The sequence below is a fragment of the Lygodium microphyllum genome, chromosome 26, assembly GCF_053477565.2.
Source record: "Lygodium microphyllum isolate KBCC chromosome 26, Lygodium_microphyllum_v1.1.10, whole genome shotgun sequence".
NCBI classification, from domain to species: Eukaryota; Viridiplantae; Streptophyta; class Polypodiopsida; order Schizaeales; family Lygodiaceae; genus Lygodium; species Lygodium microphyllum.
Genome location: NC_141160.1, coordinates 36,801,660 through 36,816,358, shown reverse-complemented (window position 1 = coordinate 36,816,358; position 14,699 = coordinate 36,801,660). Strand labels below are relative to the sequence as shown.

General features: G+C 44.6%; 1 protein-coding gene across 1 annotated transcript; it reads left to right on the top strand.

Annotated features, from left to right (window-relative positions):
- Positions 1–252: 252 nt before the first annotated feature.
- LOC148013146 (pentatricopeptide repeat-containing protein At4g38010-like) lies at positions 253–3,518 on the top strand. Its single transcript, XM_087668335.1, has one exon. It carries the CDS (start codon positions 330–332, stop codon positions 2,283–2,285), a length of 1,956 nt encoding a protein of 651 aa, XP_087524461.1. The 5' UTR covers positions 253–329; the 3' UTR covers positions 2,286–3,518.
- Positions 3,519–14,699: the final 11,181 nt, after the last annotated feature.

The window sequence follows — 14,699 nt, the reverse complement described above, 5'->3', positions numbered from 1 at the left end:
TCCAACGTTTTGTAAGAATTTCTTCGTCGGACTAGAAGTGCGACAATGATGATATATCGAAAGGAGACAAGGTGATTAATAAAAAAGTGATTCTAGATATTAGCATATACTCTCAAGTCACCCATAAAAAACATGTTTTGACGTTTATTGGGTGAATATCATATAAATTTTTCCATTGAATGAATTACCGAAGCAGATCCAAGAAAAAGCAAAGCTTTTGAAAAGGCATAGGTTATAAGGCGAAACCAGTGGTGTATAAGGGGGTGATACAAGACAAGTAACCAGAAAAATGGGAAATTCTTCAGCAGGAACTCCTTTAAACCAGAAGTATGCTCAAGTGTCTTGCATCTGCCCCCTATCCATGCATCCGTGATAACCCAAGCACAGAATTTCAACACAAAGCGTTCCTGTGGATCGATGGGTGGTACAATACGTCCTGGCTTCGAGAAGAGGTAGGAGGGACAGGCCTCCTCCCGCTCAAGAAATCAGCAGAAGGAGCAGGAAGAGGAGGAGGTGGAGAAGAAGAAGAATCAGACATTAAAGAGAATTCTGTACACAGGAAGAAGAAAAGCTGTAACAGATCACATGAGAGGAGGGTTTCATTTAATGGCCATGACCAGCACCTGCAGCAGCAGCAGAACACTGCCTGGCCTCGTACTGTCGTCGCCTTGCTAAAGGCTTGTGGCGACCAGAAAGACCTGTACCGCGGCATTAGACTCCATGCCAATATTGCCAGAACAGGGTTGCTGCAGGAAAATGTCTTCATTGGCTGTGCATTAGTCAGTATGTATGCCAAGTGTGGTTCACTTGCAAAAGCACAAGAAGTCTGTGACAAGCTGCCGTTACGGGATGTGGCTGCCTGGAATGCTCTAATTGCGGGATATGTGCAACATGGACAATGTGAGCAAGCTTTCAGGTGTTACAAGAAAATGCAAAATGAGGGCCTTTCCCCGGATGCTGTCACCTTTGCTTGCATCTTGAAAGCCTGTGCCAGCTTAGAAGCTACAGCCAAGGGCCAAGAAATACATGCTGAAGTTGCCAAAGAGGGACTGGTGGAGAAGAATGTTGTTGTTGGCACTGCCTTGGTAGACATGTATGCTAAATGTGGTCTGCTTCAAAAAGCCCAAGAAGTCTTTGACAAACTGCCTGTTCGGAATGTGGTTTCATGGAGTGCTCTAATCACAGGATATACCCAACATGAGCATAGTAGGCAAGCTTTGGAATGTTATGAGCGAATGCAACTCGAGGGCCTCTCTCCCAATACAGTCACCTATGCAAGTGCTTTGAAAGCATGCGGCAACATAGGAGCTGCAGATAAGGGCCATGAAATACATGGTGCGATTGTTAGAGAGGGGTTATTGGAAAAAGATATCATGTCTGGCAATGCATTGATAGATATGTACGCTAAATGTGGTTTGCTAACAAAAGCACAAGAAGTGTGTGACAAACTGCCATTTCGGGATGTGGTTTCATGGAATGCACTCATGGCTGGCTATGCTCAACAAGGGCACGGTGAGCAAGCACTTGTGTGTTTGGGACGGATGCAGCTCGAGGGCCTCTCTCCAGATGCAATCACCTTTGCTACCGCTTTGAAAGCTTGTGGCAGCATAGGAGCTATCGATAAGGGCCAAGAAATACATACCAAGATACTTGGAGAGGGTTTGCTGGAAAAGGATACAGTACTTGCCACTGCATTGGTAGATATGTATGCCAAATGTGGCCTGCTTGCAAAAGCACAAGAAGTATTTGACAACCTCCCAATAAGGAGTGTTGTTTCTTGGAGTGCGCTAATGGAGGGTTATGCACTACTTGGAAAGGCTGACCATATTTTCTCCTCATTTGATAAAATGATAGGAGAAGGTATAAAGCCAAATTTGATCATATTCACTATTGTGCTCAACGCATGCAGTCATGCAGGTTTGCTTGAAAAGGGCCAAATGTACTTTCAAACCATGAAGACAAGTTATGGCATCGTGCCAACTTTAGAAATCCACACTTGTATGGTTGCTCTCTTTGCCCGAGCAGGGCACTTAGACAAGGCAGTAGCAGTAATTGAAGAGATGCCATTTTCTGCTGATCTTACAATGTGGCATACAGTGTTAAGTTCTTGTCAAAAATGGGGCAATGTTAAGATTGGAAGGCTGGCCTTTGACCATATACTGCAATTAGATAAAAAGAGTGCTGCAGCATATGTCTGTATGAGTAATATCTATGCAAATGCTGGCAGGCAGGAGGATTCAGACAAAGTTGAAGTTATGAGGGTGAAAATAGCAAGCCAGCCATGACAATGGTTGCCCTATGCATGGGGAATGGTCTGTTTATTTTTGTTAAGGTTGAAGACAATTGCAAAGCAAAGTGAATGGGTTGCATGTATACCTAATAGCATGGCTTGAGGCATGTGGCTTGCACCCATAAGGGCTCCCAGGCTGTTACAGTTGGCCAGCAGCAGCCGATTAGGGACGGCCGGTTGGGATGCAAAAGGCTAAATTTGAAGATTCCCTTGAAAATTACAGAAAGCTAGCCAGGCCTGAAGCAGCTGTATCAGGGCTGTTTGAAACACAAACAAAAGCATTCGCAATATCCGGGACTTGAAGCTGTCCATTATAGTCTTGGGAATCAGCTCTTACTGCTAACATGTGTACATTTCTTACAGTTTTGCTCTCACAGAGATATGTATATTATCAGTTTTGTCATTGAGTTGCTCAGAAACTTCTGTATTCCTGACTAAACCTATTATTTCTTGCCCTCATTCTGATCCCGTAGATCCTGTGGACTCCCAAAAACTGTGATAGCTTTCCTTCTTTCTTTGCAGTTTTCTTCGATTATTATGTGCAATTCTATCACTACCAGAAAAGTTGGAGCTGGTACAAAATACTCAGGCTCTCTTCACGATCAGGTTACAGATGCGATATTTGGTCAAGCAGATCCTGAGATGACCAGATCACATAACCAAGTGCTTGAGAAGAATATGTTTCTTCAGACGTGTGGTAATCTTTGTTAGGATTAGAGTCAGCTTCTTGATTTCTGCTTCACAACAGCTTGGCTTTGCTGAATGGAGGTTTGTTTGATTGACTCTTCAAAGAGGCAGTATAGAAGTGTTTGGGCTGGTTGCCATGATGTATTTGCAAAGACGAGGCTCTTCTCATGAATCAGTCCAGGGTGTTCATATGTAGTAAAGAGAGTTTGATATTGGACATGGTACCTGTATACAACACCTGAATGTAAGACTTCTTAAAGGCTCTCTAGCTTCGAAGTACTTTTGTGGCTTATCCAACATTCCAGAGCAAGTTACAAACTCCATTGTGGTGTATAGAAGTTCGCATGGAAAGATTCATGCAAAAACCACCAGGTTTGGACTAAAAGAGCTGGAAGTGGATGTTCACATGAGAATCAGATTGATATGCATGGTGGCATTGCACCTTGGAGAAGATGCATGTTAAATATATTGTTTTGTAACTATTTTCAAAGGATTGTTTAACATTGTCTTTGTGAATGTGACCATAATTTACATGAAGAAACCAATGTTAATGATTAATTAAGAAAGTTGTATGTGTATGTCAAACATAAATGTGTTAGGTTAATTAGATGACTAAAACAAGCCTCAAGCAAAGCGGGAGGACGAGATTCCTAACGGATTTGTCCTACAAATGGGTGGTCTCCATAAGCCGAGAGTTTTTCTTCAAGGTGCTAGATTTAGGAAGTGGCCGAATGCATGATTATCTAGTGTAGACCCCGATCAATGCCATTTTAGGGGATCCGAGTCAAGACTATACCCTACGGGTAAAGGGGTCGGTAGGCATCACTTCCCCTCATTTCTCACTCACTATGAACCAAATGCGACATTAATCAGCTTTGGGTTGAGTTGACTTGCAAATGCAATGGCTAAAGGACCAATACTAGTCAAGCTATTAGGTGAACTTAGTGCCAAATTAGGAACTCGATGGATTCAGGTCAATCCTTACAGGTTATGGTCGGAACCTTCCATTGTGAAGTGAACTCAAGAAAGCCTAGACAACAAACCTTGTGTTATTCTAAGGAGTATTAGGCGGTGTCGCTTGGGAAAAGTCTATTGATGGACCACTAAATCGGGCCTTGAGGGCTCCTTAGTTGGGCATGTTACAGGTAGGCTCAATGAAAAGGAAAGTGGATAAAATGTGCACACTAGTTCCTCTTCCATTGGTCCACCTCAAATCTCTTGAAATTAGAAAAATCATCAACTCTTAAGTTAAAGGCTTTATTTTTAGTCCATATTTCACCTAATGTTTTAGCTTGACATAGGGTGAGTTTTTGCCTAAAGGTAATTTGATGGTTGATTCTTGTAGAGGTTGCATAGAACTATATAGACCCTTCTTGTTGGTCATGTGACGGGATATACCACTATTCAATACCCTGGTAGATTCTTCTCGTGTCGAGGAATACACTTTCTTGATAGTTGCCATGAATAACTCGAGCTTTACTTCAGTTGTTTTGGCTGTCCCATTTTCCTTACTTTTAAGGGTTACATTATTTTCATATGCGTTCTTGATACAACAATCTGCAATTGTATGTCATTTCTTCTTGTAGTAGAAACACTCTCCTTGAAATTTCTTCTTACCACACTTCTTTATGTCCCCATCATTTTTGGTGGAGGAGCCACCTTTGCCTTTTTGCATTGGCATTGTCTTTTGCATTGGCAGAGAATGTAGCATCTGTGAGAGTGCGCAGCGAAAGAAGAACACGAACACAGAGGAGAGGAGAGAGGAAGCAGAGAATGAAGGAAGAAAGTCTGCACTGATTGAGATGAATGCTGAATACAATGGAATGGACAGAACAGTCCCTGCACGCAGCCCGGAGCGTCAGTGAGGGAACCAGGACAGACTGGAAGCAGAGGCAGCACCAATGTCGGAGACGGAGACGGAGGGAGCAGTGCTGTACCTGCAGAGAGTGAATGCTGGACTGACTGGGGGGGCTGCTATAAATAGCCCCCAGCCAGCAAACTGGCCGACCAGCCAGATCTGGCCGACTATGGCCAGATCTGGTCCGACTGACCAGAACTGGTCCGACTCACCAGAACTGGTCCGACTGCCCAGTAAAATGGGCAGTCAGGGCAAAAAACAGCCCAGTTTGGGCTGGAACAAACCCAGGACTGCATGCTGCCTAGAGCAGCCACAAAACTGTCCTGACAGAGCTCCTCTGTCTCCTGTCAGACTCTGACAGGAGCTCACAACCAGGAGATGACAGACTGAGATTGAAGAAGAGCAGGCTAACACCCCTCTCAACTCCTGGGAGAGTCTGAAGACCCAAGAACCGCATGTGATGAAGCAAAGAAGCCTGAGGCAACGGCTTCGTAAAAAGATCAGATGCATTGGCCGCCGTAGGACAATAGACCACCACCAGCTCCGAATCCACGATCCGCTCTCGAACATAGTGATACTGAACCTCAATGTGCTTCGTACGAGCATGAAACACCGGGTTCTTGGCCAGAGCAAGAGCACTCTGGTTATCCACGCGCAGCTCCGTAGGTCCGGTCTGGGAAAAGCCAATCTCCGCGAGTAAGCGACGGAGCCAAACTGCCTCCATAGCGGTCGAACATAGGGCCCGATACTCAGCCTCTGTAGAAGAAAGTGCCACAGTAGGCTGCTTTTGGCTGCTCCAAGAGACAGCACCAGATCCAAGGGTGAAAGCATAACCTGTAGTGGATCGTCGCGAATCCACATCACCTGCCCAATCAGAACCACTCTATCCAGAAAGGGTAATCCCATCTCCATACAGGATCCCAAAGGATCGAGTCCCCTGCAAATAGCGAAGAACCCGCAAGGCCGCCTGCCAGTGATCCTGGGTAGGAGTCTGCATAAAGGAAGACAATAAAGCCACCACAAAAGAGATATCCGGCCGAGTGTGAAGTAGCCAGATAAGAGAGCCGACAAGGCACCTGTAACGGGTGGGATCGGTAAGAGGAACTCCAGCTATCAAAAGCTTGGACTTAGGGTCCATAGGGCATGAGATAGGCCGACACTCAGCCATATCAAACTCCGAAAGAAGCTCGGAGATGTACCTGTGCTGCGAGATAAAAATGCCCTGTGCCATCTGATAGATCTCCAGACCTAGAAAGAAGTGAAGGATCCCTAGATCTGTCATGTCAAACTCCTGCTGTAGAATGGACTGTGTATGCTCCACCTGCTGAGTGTCGCTCCCTGTAATGATAAGATCATCCACATACAAGATGAGGAACACCGAAAGAGAATCCACAACCCGTAAGTAGAGGTTGGGATCATAAGCGGAGCGCGCAAAGCCACTCTGTAGAAAGAAGCGGTCAATCCACTGGTACCAAGCACGAGGAGCCTGCTTTAGGCCATAAAGAGCCTTCCGCAGCCTGTAGACATGAACCTCCTTCCCCTGCACAAGAAAACCAGGAGGTTGTGAAACATAAATCTCCTCCTCAAGAATGCCATTCAGAAAAGCAGACTTGACGTCCATCTGATAGACAGGCCAACGGTGGTGAGCAGCAAGAGCCAAAAGCACTCGGATGGTGGACATCCTAGCTGTAGGGGCAAAAGTCTCAAAGTAATCCAACCCTGCACGCTGGGCAAAACCCTTGGCAACAAGCCTAGCTTTATGCTTGTCCAAGGAGCCATCTACAAGATATTTGGTCTTAAAGACCCATTTCACACCAATCACCTTCCGTTTCGCGGGACGCGGTACAAGCTCCCACGTATGGTTTCGCTCGATGGAGTCGAGCTCGGCCTGCATAGCCTATCTCCAAATATCCTGTGCAAGAGCCTCCTCCACAGTGGAAGGCTCGGAATCCTGAAGAATCTGTGACATAAGAGCATAGTTCACACATAGTGAACTGTCCTGCTGGGCCTGTAAACGGGCTGATCGACGAGGACCTGCAGAAGAAGCAGGAAAGTGAGTAACACCTGAATCCTGCATGAGCCGGCGATACCACAAAGGAATCCTGAGAGACTCCTGCTGCTGTGAGGGAGACCGAGGGGTCTCCGGAACCTGTAAAGCACCCAAATCGAAGAGAGACTCCCCCTCACTGAGTGAAGGTAGATCCTCCGCATCTGAAGAAGGCTGTATATCCGGTGAAGATCCCGAAGTGGCGATAGAAGAGCTCGTAGAAGACGAAGGCACATCCACCAAAGGGGAAAGGGAAGCCGAAGGAGGAGGAATAGGGGGGGTGCTAAGGGTGATCCTGGAAGGAAGTGAAGGGAGAGAAGGTGGGGGGGGGGGGTCCGGTCGATGATGAAGAAACATCTGTAATAGAACCATCAATTGGATCCTCAGAGGCCAAAGCCTCATCAAAGATCACATCCCTGCTCACCTCAACCTGCCGTGTCGTCGAGTCGAAGAGCCGATATCCCTTCGTGGTCGTACTATAACCAACGAAGATAAGCTTTCTCGACTTAGAGTCGAACTTCGTCTTCCTCTTCTTCTTGTCCACATGGACAAAAGCATCGCACCCAAAGATGCGAAAATGGGACACGGAAGGCTTCTTTCCAAAGAAAGCCTCATATGGAGTCATGTCCTGTAACGCCGAAGTCGGAGAGCGGTTGCGTATATGCACCGCTGTAGCCACCGCCTCACCCCAAAGGAAATGAGGAAGACTCCTATGCTCCAGCATAGATCGGGCCATCTCAATCATGGTCCGATTCGCACGCTCCACCACACCATTCTCTGATGGTGTGTTCGGATGGGAATACTCCACCCGAATACCATGATCCCTGCAAAACTGAGAGAAAAGGTGAGAAGTGAACTCTCCACCGTGATCAGCTCGAACACCACGAACCTTGGAAGTTGATTGGGTCTCCACAAACACCTGCCACTCACAGAAACAGGAGTACGCCTCGCTCTTGTACTCCAAGAAATAAGGCCACACATAACGACTAAAGTCGTCCACAATCAGCATCAAATACTTGGCCTTCCCAAGGGAGGCCATGCCCATAGGTCCGCAAAGGTCGGTATGAACCAACTCAAGCGGAGAAGTAGCCCGCCTAGAAGCAACCTGCGGGTGAGGCTGCTGGTGCTGCTTGCCCCTCAAGCAGCTAGGGCACAAAGTGTGAAGAGGAGGGAAATCAGGAAGTCCCTCCACCATCTTCCTCCTAGAAGCCCGGCGAAGAGAATCGAGGTTCAAATGACCATACCGAGCATGCCAGAGCAGCCCAAGCTCATGGGAAGTCCGAGCAGCCAAGGCTGTGAGCGTATAAAGCCCACCCTCCTGTGTACCTGTCCAAAGAGCATCACCTGTAGAAGCATCCTCCACTGTGACTGCATCCTGAGTAAAAATGACTCGGGTACCTAACTGAGTAAGACCATGCACAGATAATAGGTTAAAACCCAAATCAGACACATAGAGAACTTTGGCGGAGGAAGACCTCCTGTCAGAAAACATAGGTAAAGTCCCCACTCCATGAACAGGAACTATAGAATTGTCACCGATGGTGACTGTACCCCCTCTGGAACGAAGATCCTGAAGCCAATCTTGACGGAAGGTCATATGTGAAGATGCTCCACTGTCGACGAGCCAAGGCTTCTCCTGTGTGGTAGAAGCTAGGGCAGTGTCTTCCTCGACAAAGAGATGCACAAACGCACATTCTGTTGTGGCTGGGGCCGCCTTCGAGTCCTTCTCCTTAGGCTTCAAATGGGGATACTTCTGCCAACACTTCTCCTCGGGATGAGTGCCCTTCCCACAATGGGGACACTTGGGCTTCTTCTCCTTCGCATCCTTCTTGTCTTCCTCCTTCTTGTCCTTGGACTTCTCCTTCTTTTGTTTCTTCTTCTTACCACCACCTGTGCCAGCCGTAAATGCCTTGGTGGAGCCACTGGCTCCCACCTCTTTGAGTCGCTCGTCATGCTCCAAGACAAGCGGGGAAAGCTCCTCCCATAGGAGAGTCTCACGGGTTCTCGTAGTGATGAGGCTGGTGTAGAAGACATCATAACGGGGTGATGGCAGCTGAGTCAACAGAATCATCGCCATATCCTCAGACGATATCAGACGACCAAGAGAGGCTAGCTCGCCTCGCATATCCTCCATCTTCGTGATGTGCTCCTTCATGGAAGAAGAACCATCAAGACTGAGCATCCGCAACTTCTTCTCCAGGGAAATCTTGTGGGCAAATGTCTTGTGCTGATACAAAGACGCAAGCTTTGTCCATACTTCCGCCGCGGTCTTTAACCTGTGAACATGGACAAGAACAGAATCATGGAGACTCAAAAAAAGAAAGGAACGGGCTCGAGAGTTGAGCCTATCCCATAAGGCTGCACGGTCCATAGAGGTGCCATCGGACGAATCCACGGGGGGTCGGTCGATGGGCGAAGAAACAAGCTCCCACAGATCAAAGGTATCAAGGATGCAAGCCACCTTGCATGACCATAGGGAGTAGTTGGAACCATCTAACTTGTCTTCCTTCGAAAAGAAAGGGAGAATCGGCACCTGGATAGAGGGAATCAAGGAAGGCATCTGCACATTTGATGCAGTCTTCACTGAAGAAACCTTCGCAGTAGATGGAACCCTCTGAGATGCATGGACTGAAGAAGGACGAGTGCGAGGAGGGTCTTCCCGATGTCGAACTTCACGATAGTCCCGCCTCCGCTCAGAGGAATGATGAGAAAGAAGCTCATCCTCTGAGTCTTCAAAGCCTGAAAACTGGTAAGACATATTCCAATCTGCAAAATACCAAAGAAAGTTGTGCCGCTGACGAAATAGGACCAACAATGTGGTCACCAACCACCAAGACGCAGGCAGAGAGTGCCTACAAACACCTGGATCTGCAAAACGCAAATAGATCTGATGTCGAACACCAGAATCGAGACCATCAGCACCGGGAACAAGCCCAGACAGAGGTCGCCTACAGGAAAGGAGCAGCCGGGGGTAGAAGCGACCTGCAGAACAGCAAAACGCAGGCTGTAGGAAGGTTGCCCTGCAGCAGAAGAGGTCGCCTGGCAGCAAACGTAGGGTTGCTGCGTCACTGGATGATGTGGCAGCCCCTGTGTACAGCAAACGCAGGCTATACAACCTCCTGATGCAGTCGCCTGGCTAGGATGGACCTGTTGGTAGCCGCCTGAAGCAATCGCCTGGCTGTTGTGGAACTGTGGGCAGCAGCAGTAAGGTATTTCTCTCCTGAAGGTCGTCCTCCGTGCTCTCAATCAGGCGATGATACCATGTGAGAGTGCGCAGCGAAAGAAGAACACGAACACAGAGGAGAGGAGAGAGGAAGCAGAGAATGAAGGAAGAAAGTCTGCACTGACTGAGATGAATGCTGAATACAATGGAATGGACAGAACAGTCCCTGCACGCAGCCTGGAGCGTCAGTGAGGGAACCAGGACAGACTGGAAGCAGAGGCAGCACCAATGCCGGAGACGGAGACAGAGGGAGCAGTGCTGTACCTGCAGAGAGTGAATGCTGGACTGACTGGGGGGGCTGCTATAAATAGCCCCCAGCCAGCAAACTGGCCGACCAGCCAGATCTGGCCGACTATGGCCAGATCTGGTCCGACTGACCAGAACTGGTCTGACTGCCCAGTAAAATGGGCAGTCAGGGCAAAAAACAGCCCAGTTTGGGCTGGAACAAACCTAGGACTGCATGCTGCCTAGAGCAGCCACAAAACTGTCCTGACAGAGCTCCTCTGTCTCCTGTCAGACTCTGACAGGAGCTCACAACCAGGAGATGACAGACTGAGACTGAAGAAGAGCAGGCTAACAGCATCTACATTGCTGCTTCTTTCTCGGGTTTTCAGCCACAACTCTATTAATAATGCACAAAACTCCTCAAAAGTCGAAATAACAACACATGATTATAGGGTAATGAGTATAACGTTTAGCTTGTTTGGAGTAAAAGGATCGTTTCAAAAAATTGTTGTCACTTGTTTTTGTATATATGATCTAAACACATGTAGCAAACATGTGCTAAAGGATTAATTAAGGAAGTTGATTCTGAATATCCAAACTAAGTATGCTAGGATCCTAAAAAACCAAAAATGTATTGGGTATGTGTATAGGAAGCAAGAGAGCAATATCCTCGATAAGAGTTGTGCTATGGCTAGGTGGATTCGATTATAACTCAATGCTTGAATACTATTAGCGACCATAGTTGAGTCATTAAGAACCTTAGGTCAATCCTTGTAGGTCAAGTTGAACGCTTCCCTATTGTTGCAAAACATGGTTGAAGAAGATTATGGGAAAAAAAAAAGGATCAAGTAGGGAATCATGTTGGTATGAAATAGAATTGATTGATTTGATGGTAAAGAAAGTACACATTGTTTTGTAGCCTTTCAACTATGCCGCTCTTCCCTCTCTTTTCTTATGGGATAGAATCCTTAGTGCCTATAACACTTGTCACTTATTGAACTATACATTGTTGTGCTTCTAGCACTATAGTTTTATTGCCAGAGGGAGACAAGGGCTCCAATATGGGACTTGATGAAGGTATACATCAACCTCGTATCAACTCTCACTCCTGGGTTGTTTTTTATGTGCATGAAGAGGTGTTGGGTATAAATGACCCCTTGGTTACGAAGTCTTGTGATGAGGTGATGGTAGATGTAGATATAGAAAGGCAACATGATACACATGCATGTGGAGCTAGAGTCCAGGGTGGATGGAATCAAGGACCACAAGGAAAATTCTATTAATTGTGAAGTGCACCTAGAGAGAGAAGCAGCCCACTAATCCAAATGTCGAAGTGCAAAAGGGAGACTTGGAAAGAGACAATGATCCCATTGAGCTTGTTGTCTATGAAGAGTAGAAGGGGGAGCTGAAGGGAAAGAGGAGCCCATTGAAGTTCATGTCATTGAGGAGTAGAAGGGAGAGCTGGAGGAAGAGTAAGAGTAGGCTATAGAAACTGCAGAAGATGAGCAGCATCTAGGTGAAGATGATGCTCCACTAGTAGAACTTTTTTGTGTAAAAGGAAAAAAGTGTTCCTATGTATGTATGCCTAAGATGCGTACATGCAAGATGTAATGTATCTACAAGCACGAGATGCCTTGTAACCCAGCCTTTTGTTATGAGTATTCTGTGACATCTTATTTCTAGTGTTTTTTGGGTTCAACTATTTGTTTTATCTCTTACATATGTCTTGTTTATGCCACTTTTGAGTTCAACTATTTGGTTTGTCTCTTGCACATATGTCATTTGTTAATTTCTTTTGTAGCTAGGAGACCTTCATGGCTTAATGAGCATAATGTCATAGAAGATAAGCTTCCAAATGATTTTCTTGCAAGAAAAGATAGATTTATATATATGGATGTTAATGGGGTACACTTGAAGGATTCAAAAGATCCCTATAAACAAGACGGGCTGGACGAGTCAAAACTAATCTAGGTTAACAAAAAATATTACTATATGGTGAAGCCAAAAGCCAAAAAGTTCATATCAGAATTGGGATCTTGAGCAAATGTCATGATATGGAGCTATTGCAAGAGGCCAAAACTAAGGCAAATTTTGTTTGCATGCTTCCTATACACTTTGAATAACCCAAATGTTATTACAAGTAAAGCTATTTGTAGGCTGTCTGTATTTATGTGTGCTATAGTCTTATTGATTAAGCTTGATGTAAATGTCTTTGTATGGACATATATATTTTCTCAAGAAGAATGTGAAGTATGGTGAGAGAGTTTTCGCAACATTCCTTATGTTGGTGCTGAATATGGGCCAAAGATTGTTTTTAAAAAACTTGCAAAAAGTGTGGGCAAAACACCCTCAATCAAATACCACTAACACAATACTTTTGGAAGACACCTACTTTAAGTCTTTAAAGAATGAATATGGAAATTGCTCAACTATACGTTCATATGTGCCAAAAGTTGAGCCCTGAGATTGTCCCTCATATCTAATGGAAATAGTTAATCCTTGGCTTCAACGATGGATTGAAGATCCCTACCCATTGATCTAATGTTGGTGACATCTGGTATTTAATGATGAAGATGACTTGTCCCCCCAATGGCTAATTACTTTATCTAGATGGAAGGCTATTCATATTGGTTTGAACCCCCAATGTATTAATTTTCCTACTTGGCATGTGAAATTATGTGCACTTTGTAATTCGACCCTAATGTCTAGAATTTGTAAGATGGCCTTGCTATTCATAGTCACTCTTACCTACTAGAAAATAGTATCACAATCTTTTTGGGTACTTCTTGGTACTTTCAACCTTTTTTAATCTACAACTTTAGATATGTTATACTAGTTTGTTTACTTTGGTATTGTGAGGTATTGTTGGAGTCATTAGGGTCTAGCTAATTATGATATTGTAGGTGGTATGACGTGGTCATATTAGGGCTTTTAAAAAGGTCAATGGTGATTTGTACCTTTGTTGTTGATATTAGCAACGAAAGCTTGGTACTCTAAAGTATCTAAAATTTTCAATACTTAAACTTAGCAATGTACTGAAGTGGCAAGAACAAAATATTTTAAGCATTTGATGCTATGCAAATTCAAGTTTGGTACTCCAAACTACTTAGAACAATAAACTCCAAGCTTTGGTTCTACATATACCAAATTTGGTCATGCTGTAAAGAAGCTACAACAAAGGACTTGAAACTTTTGGCACTACATAATACCAAATTTGGTATTCCACAAAACCAAATTGAAAAGTGAAATAAAGTGGCAAGTCCAATAGAATTTAAGCATTTACTATGTGTAGTTCCAAGTTTAGTATTATATTAAGGTACCAACACCAAAAGAATTCAACCATTTGGTATAATAAAGGCCAAATTTGACCATGTAATAAAAAACCAACAAAGGTCTTCAAACTTTTGGTACTATAGAGTCCCCAATTTGGTACTATGGATAGTACCAAATTTGGTACTCTAGATATCCAAAATTAGTACTGTTAGATAGAGGGTACTATGGATAGTACTAAATTTGGTACTACTAGCATAAATAGGTTGGTCCAAGTCATTTTGCACAAGCAAATCAAAACTAAAATTGTCATTGTCTCTAGAATCATGGTTCTCCTCATCGTTTTGCAAGCATCCTTTGATTTTGGGATAGAATGGATGACAAGATAGTTTCATTCTTCTGTGTGTTGCTGGTCCTTGCATCTAGAACATGAGAGTGTTTGATGGCATAAAGCACATAGATCATCCTTTGAATATCCATCAATGCAATGAAATGAGCATGAGCCTGCAACATGCTCACAATCCCATTTCTCATTGTTTTGCACATCATCCTTGGAAACTAGCCAAAAAACTCTATGTGTATTGCATCTATTCACCTTATCTCCAAGTTGAAATGTCTTATTTAAATAGTTGACTACATTGGTTAAACACTTAGGCCTGTCATTTGGTTTCAACTCCTCATGAGTGAGGATTCTCTTTATCACTACCCCAACTCCATCATGCTCTCCTTTTCCATATCCTGATGCCAAAAAGTTATGCATCATCTACAAACCTATCAAGTGGTAGTACCTAACTACAAAGTAGAAGGGTCTTCGAGCTTTGAATTGAGAGGTTGCAGCAACTTACCATACCCAGTGACACTATAAAGAATGGCCTTTCTGTTTCATCTACTTGTCATGGAGAAGAAAACAATGTTGTACAAAGATAGTATCATGCAACTTATCATTAGATATGTAAAAATGGAGTGTCTTTTCCATAGCATCTCCAACATTCTTAACATAAGTTATGTGGACAAGTATCGTGCCTTTATTAGGCCACCAGTGCATGGATTGTATCTCATTGTGCATCTTAAATGAGTAATTCTGTGTAAAGTCCATAAC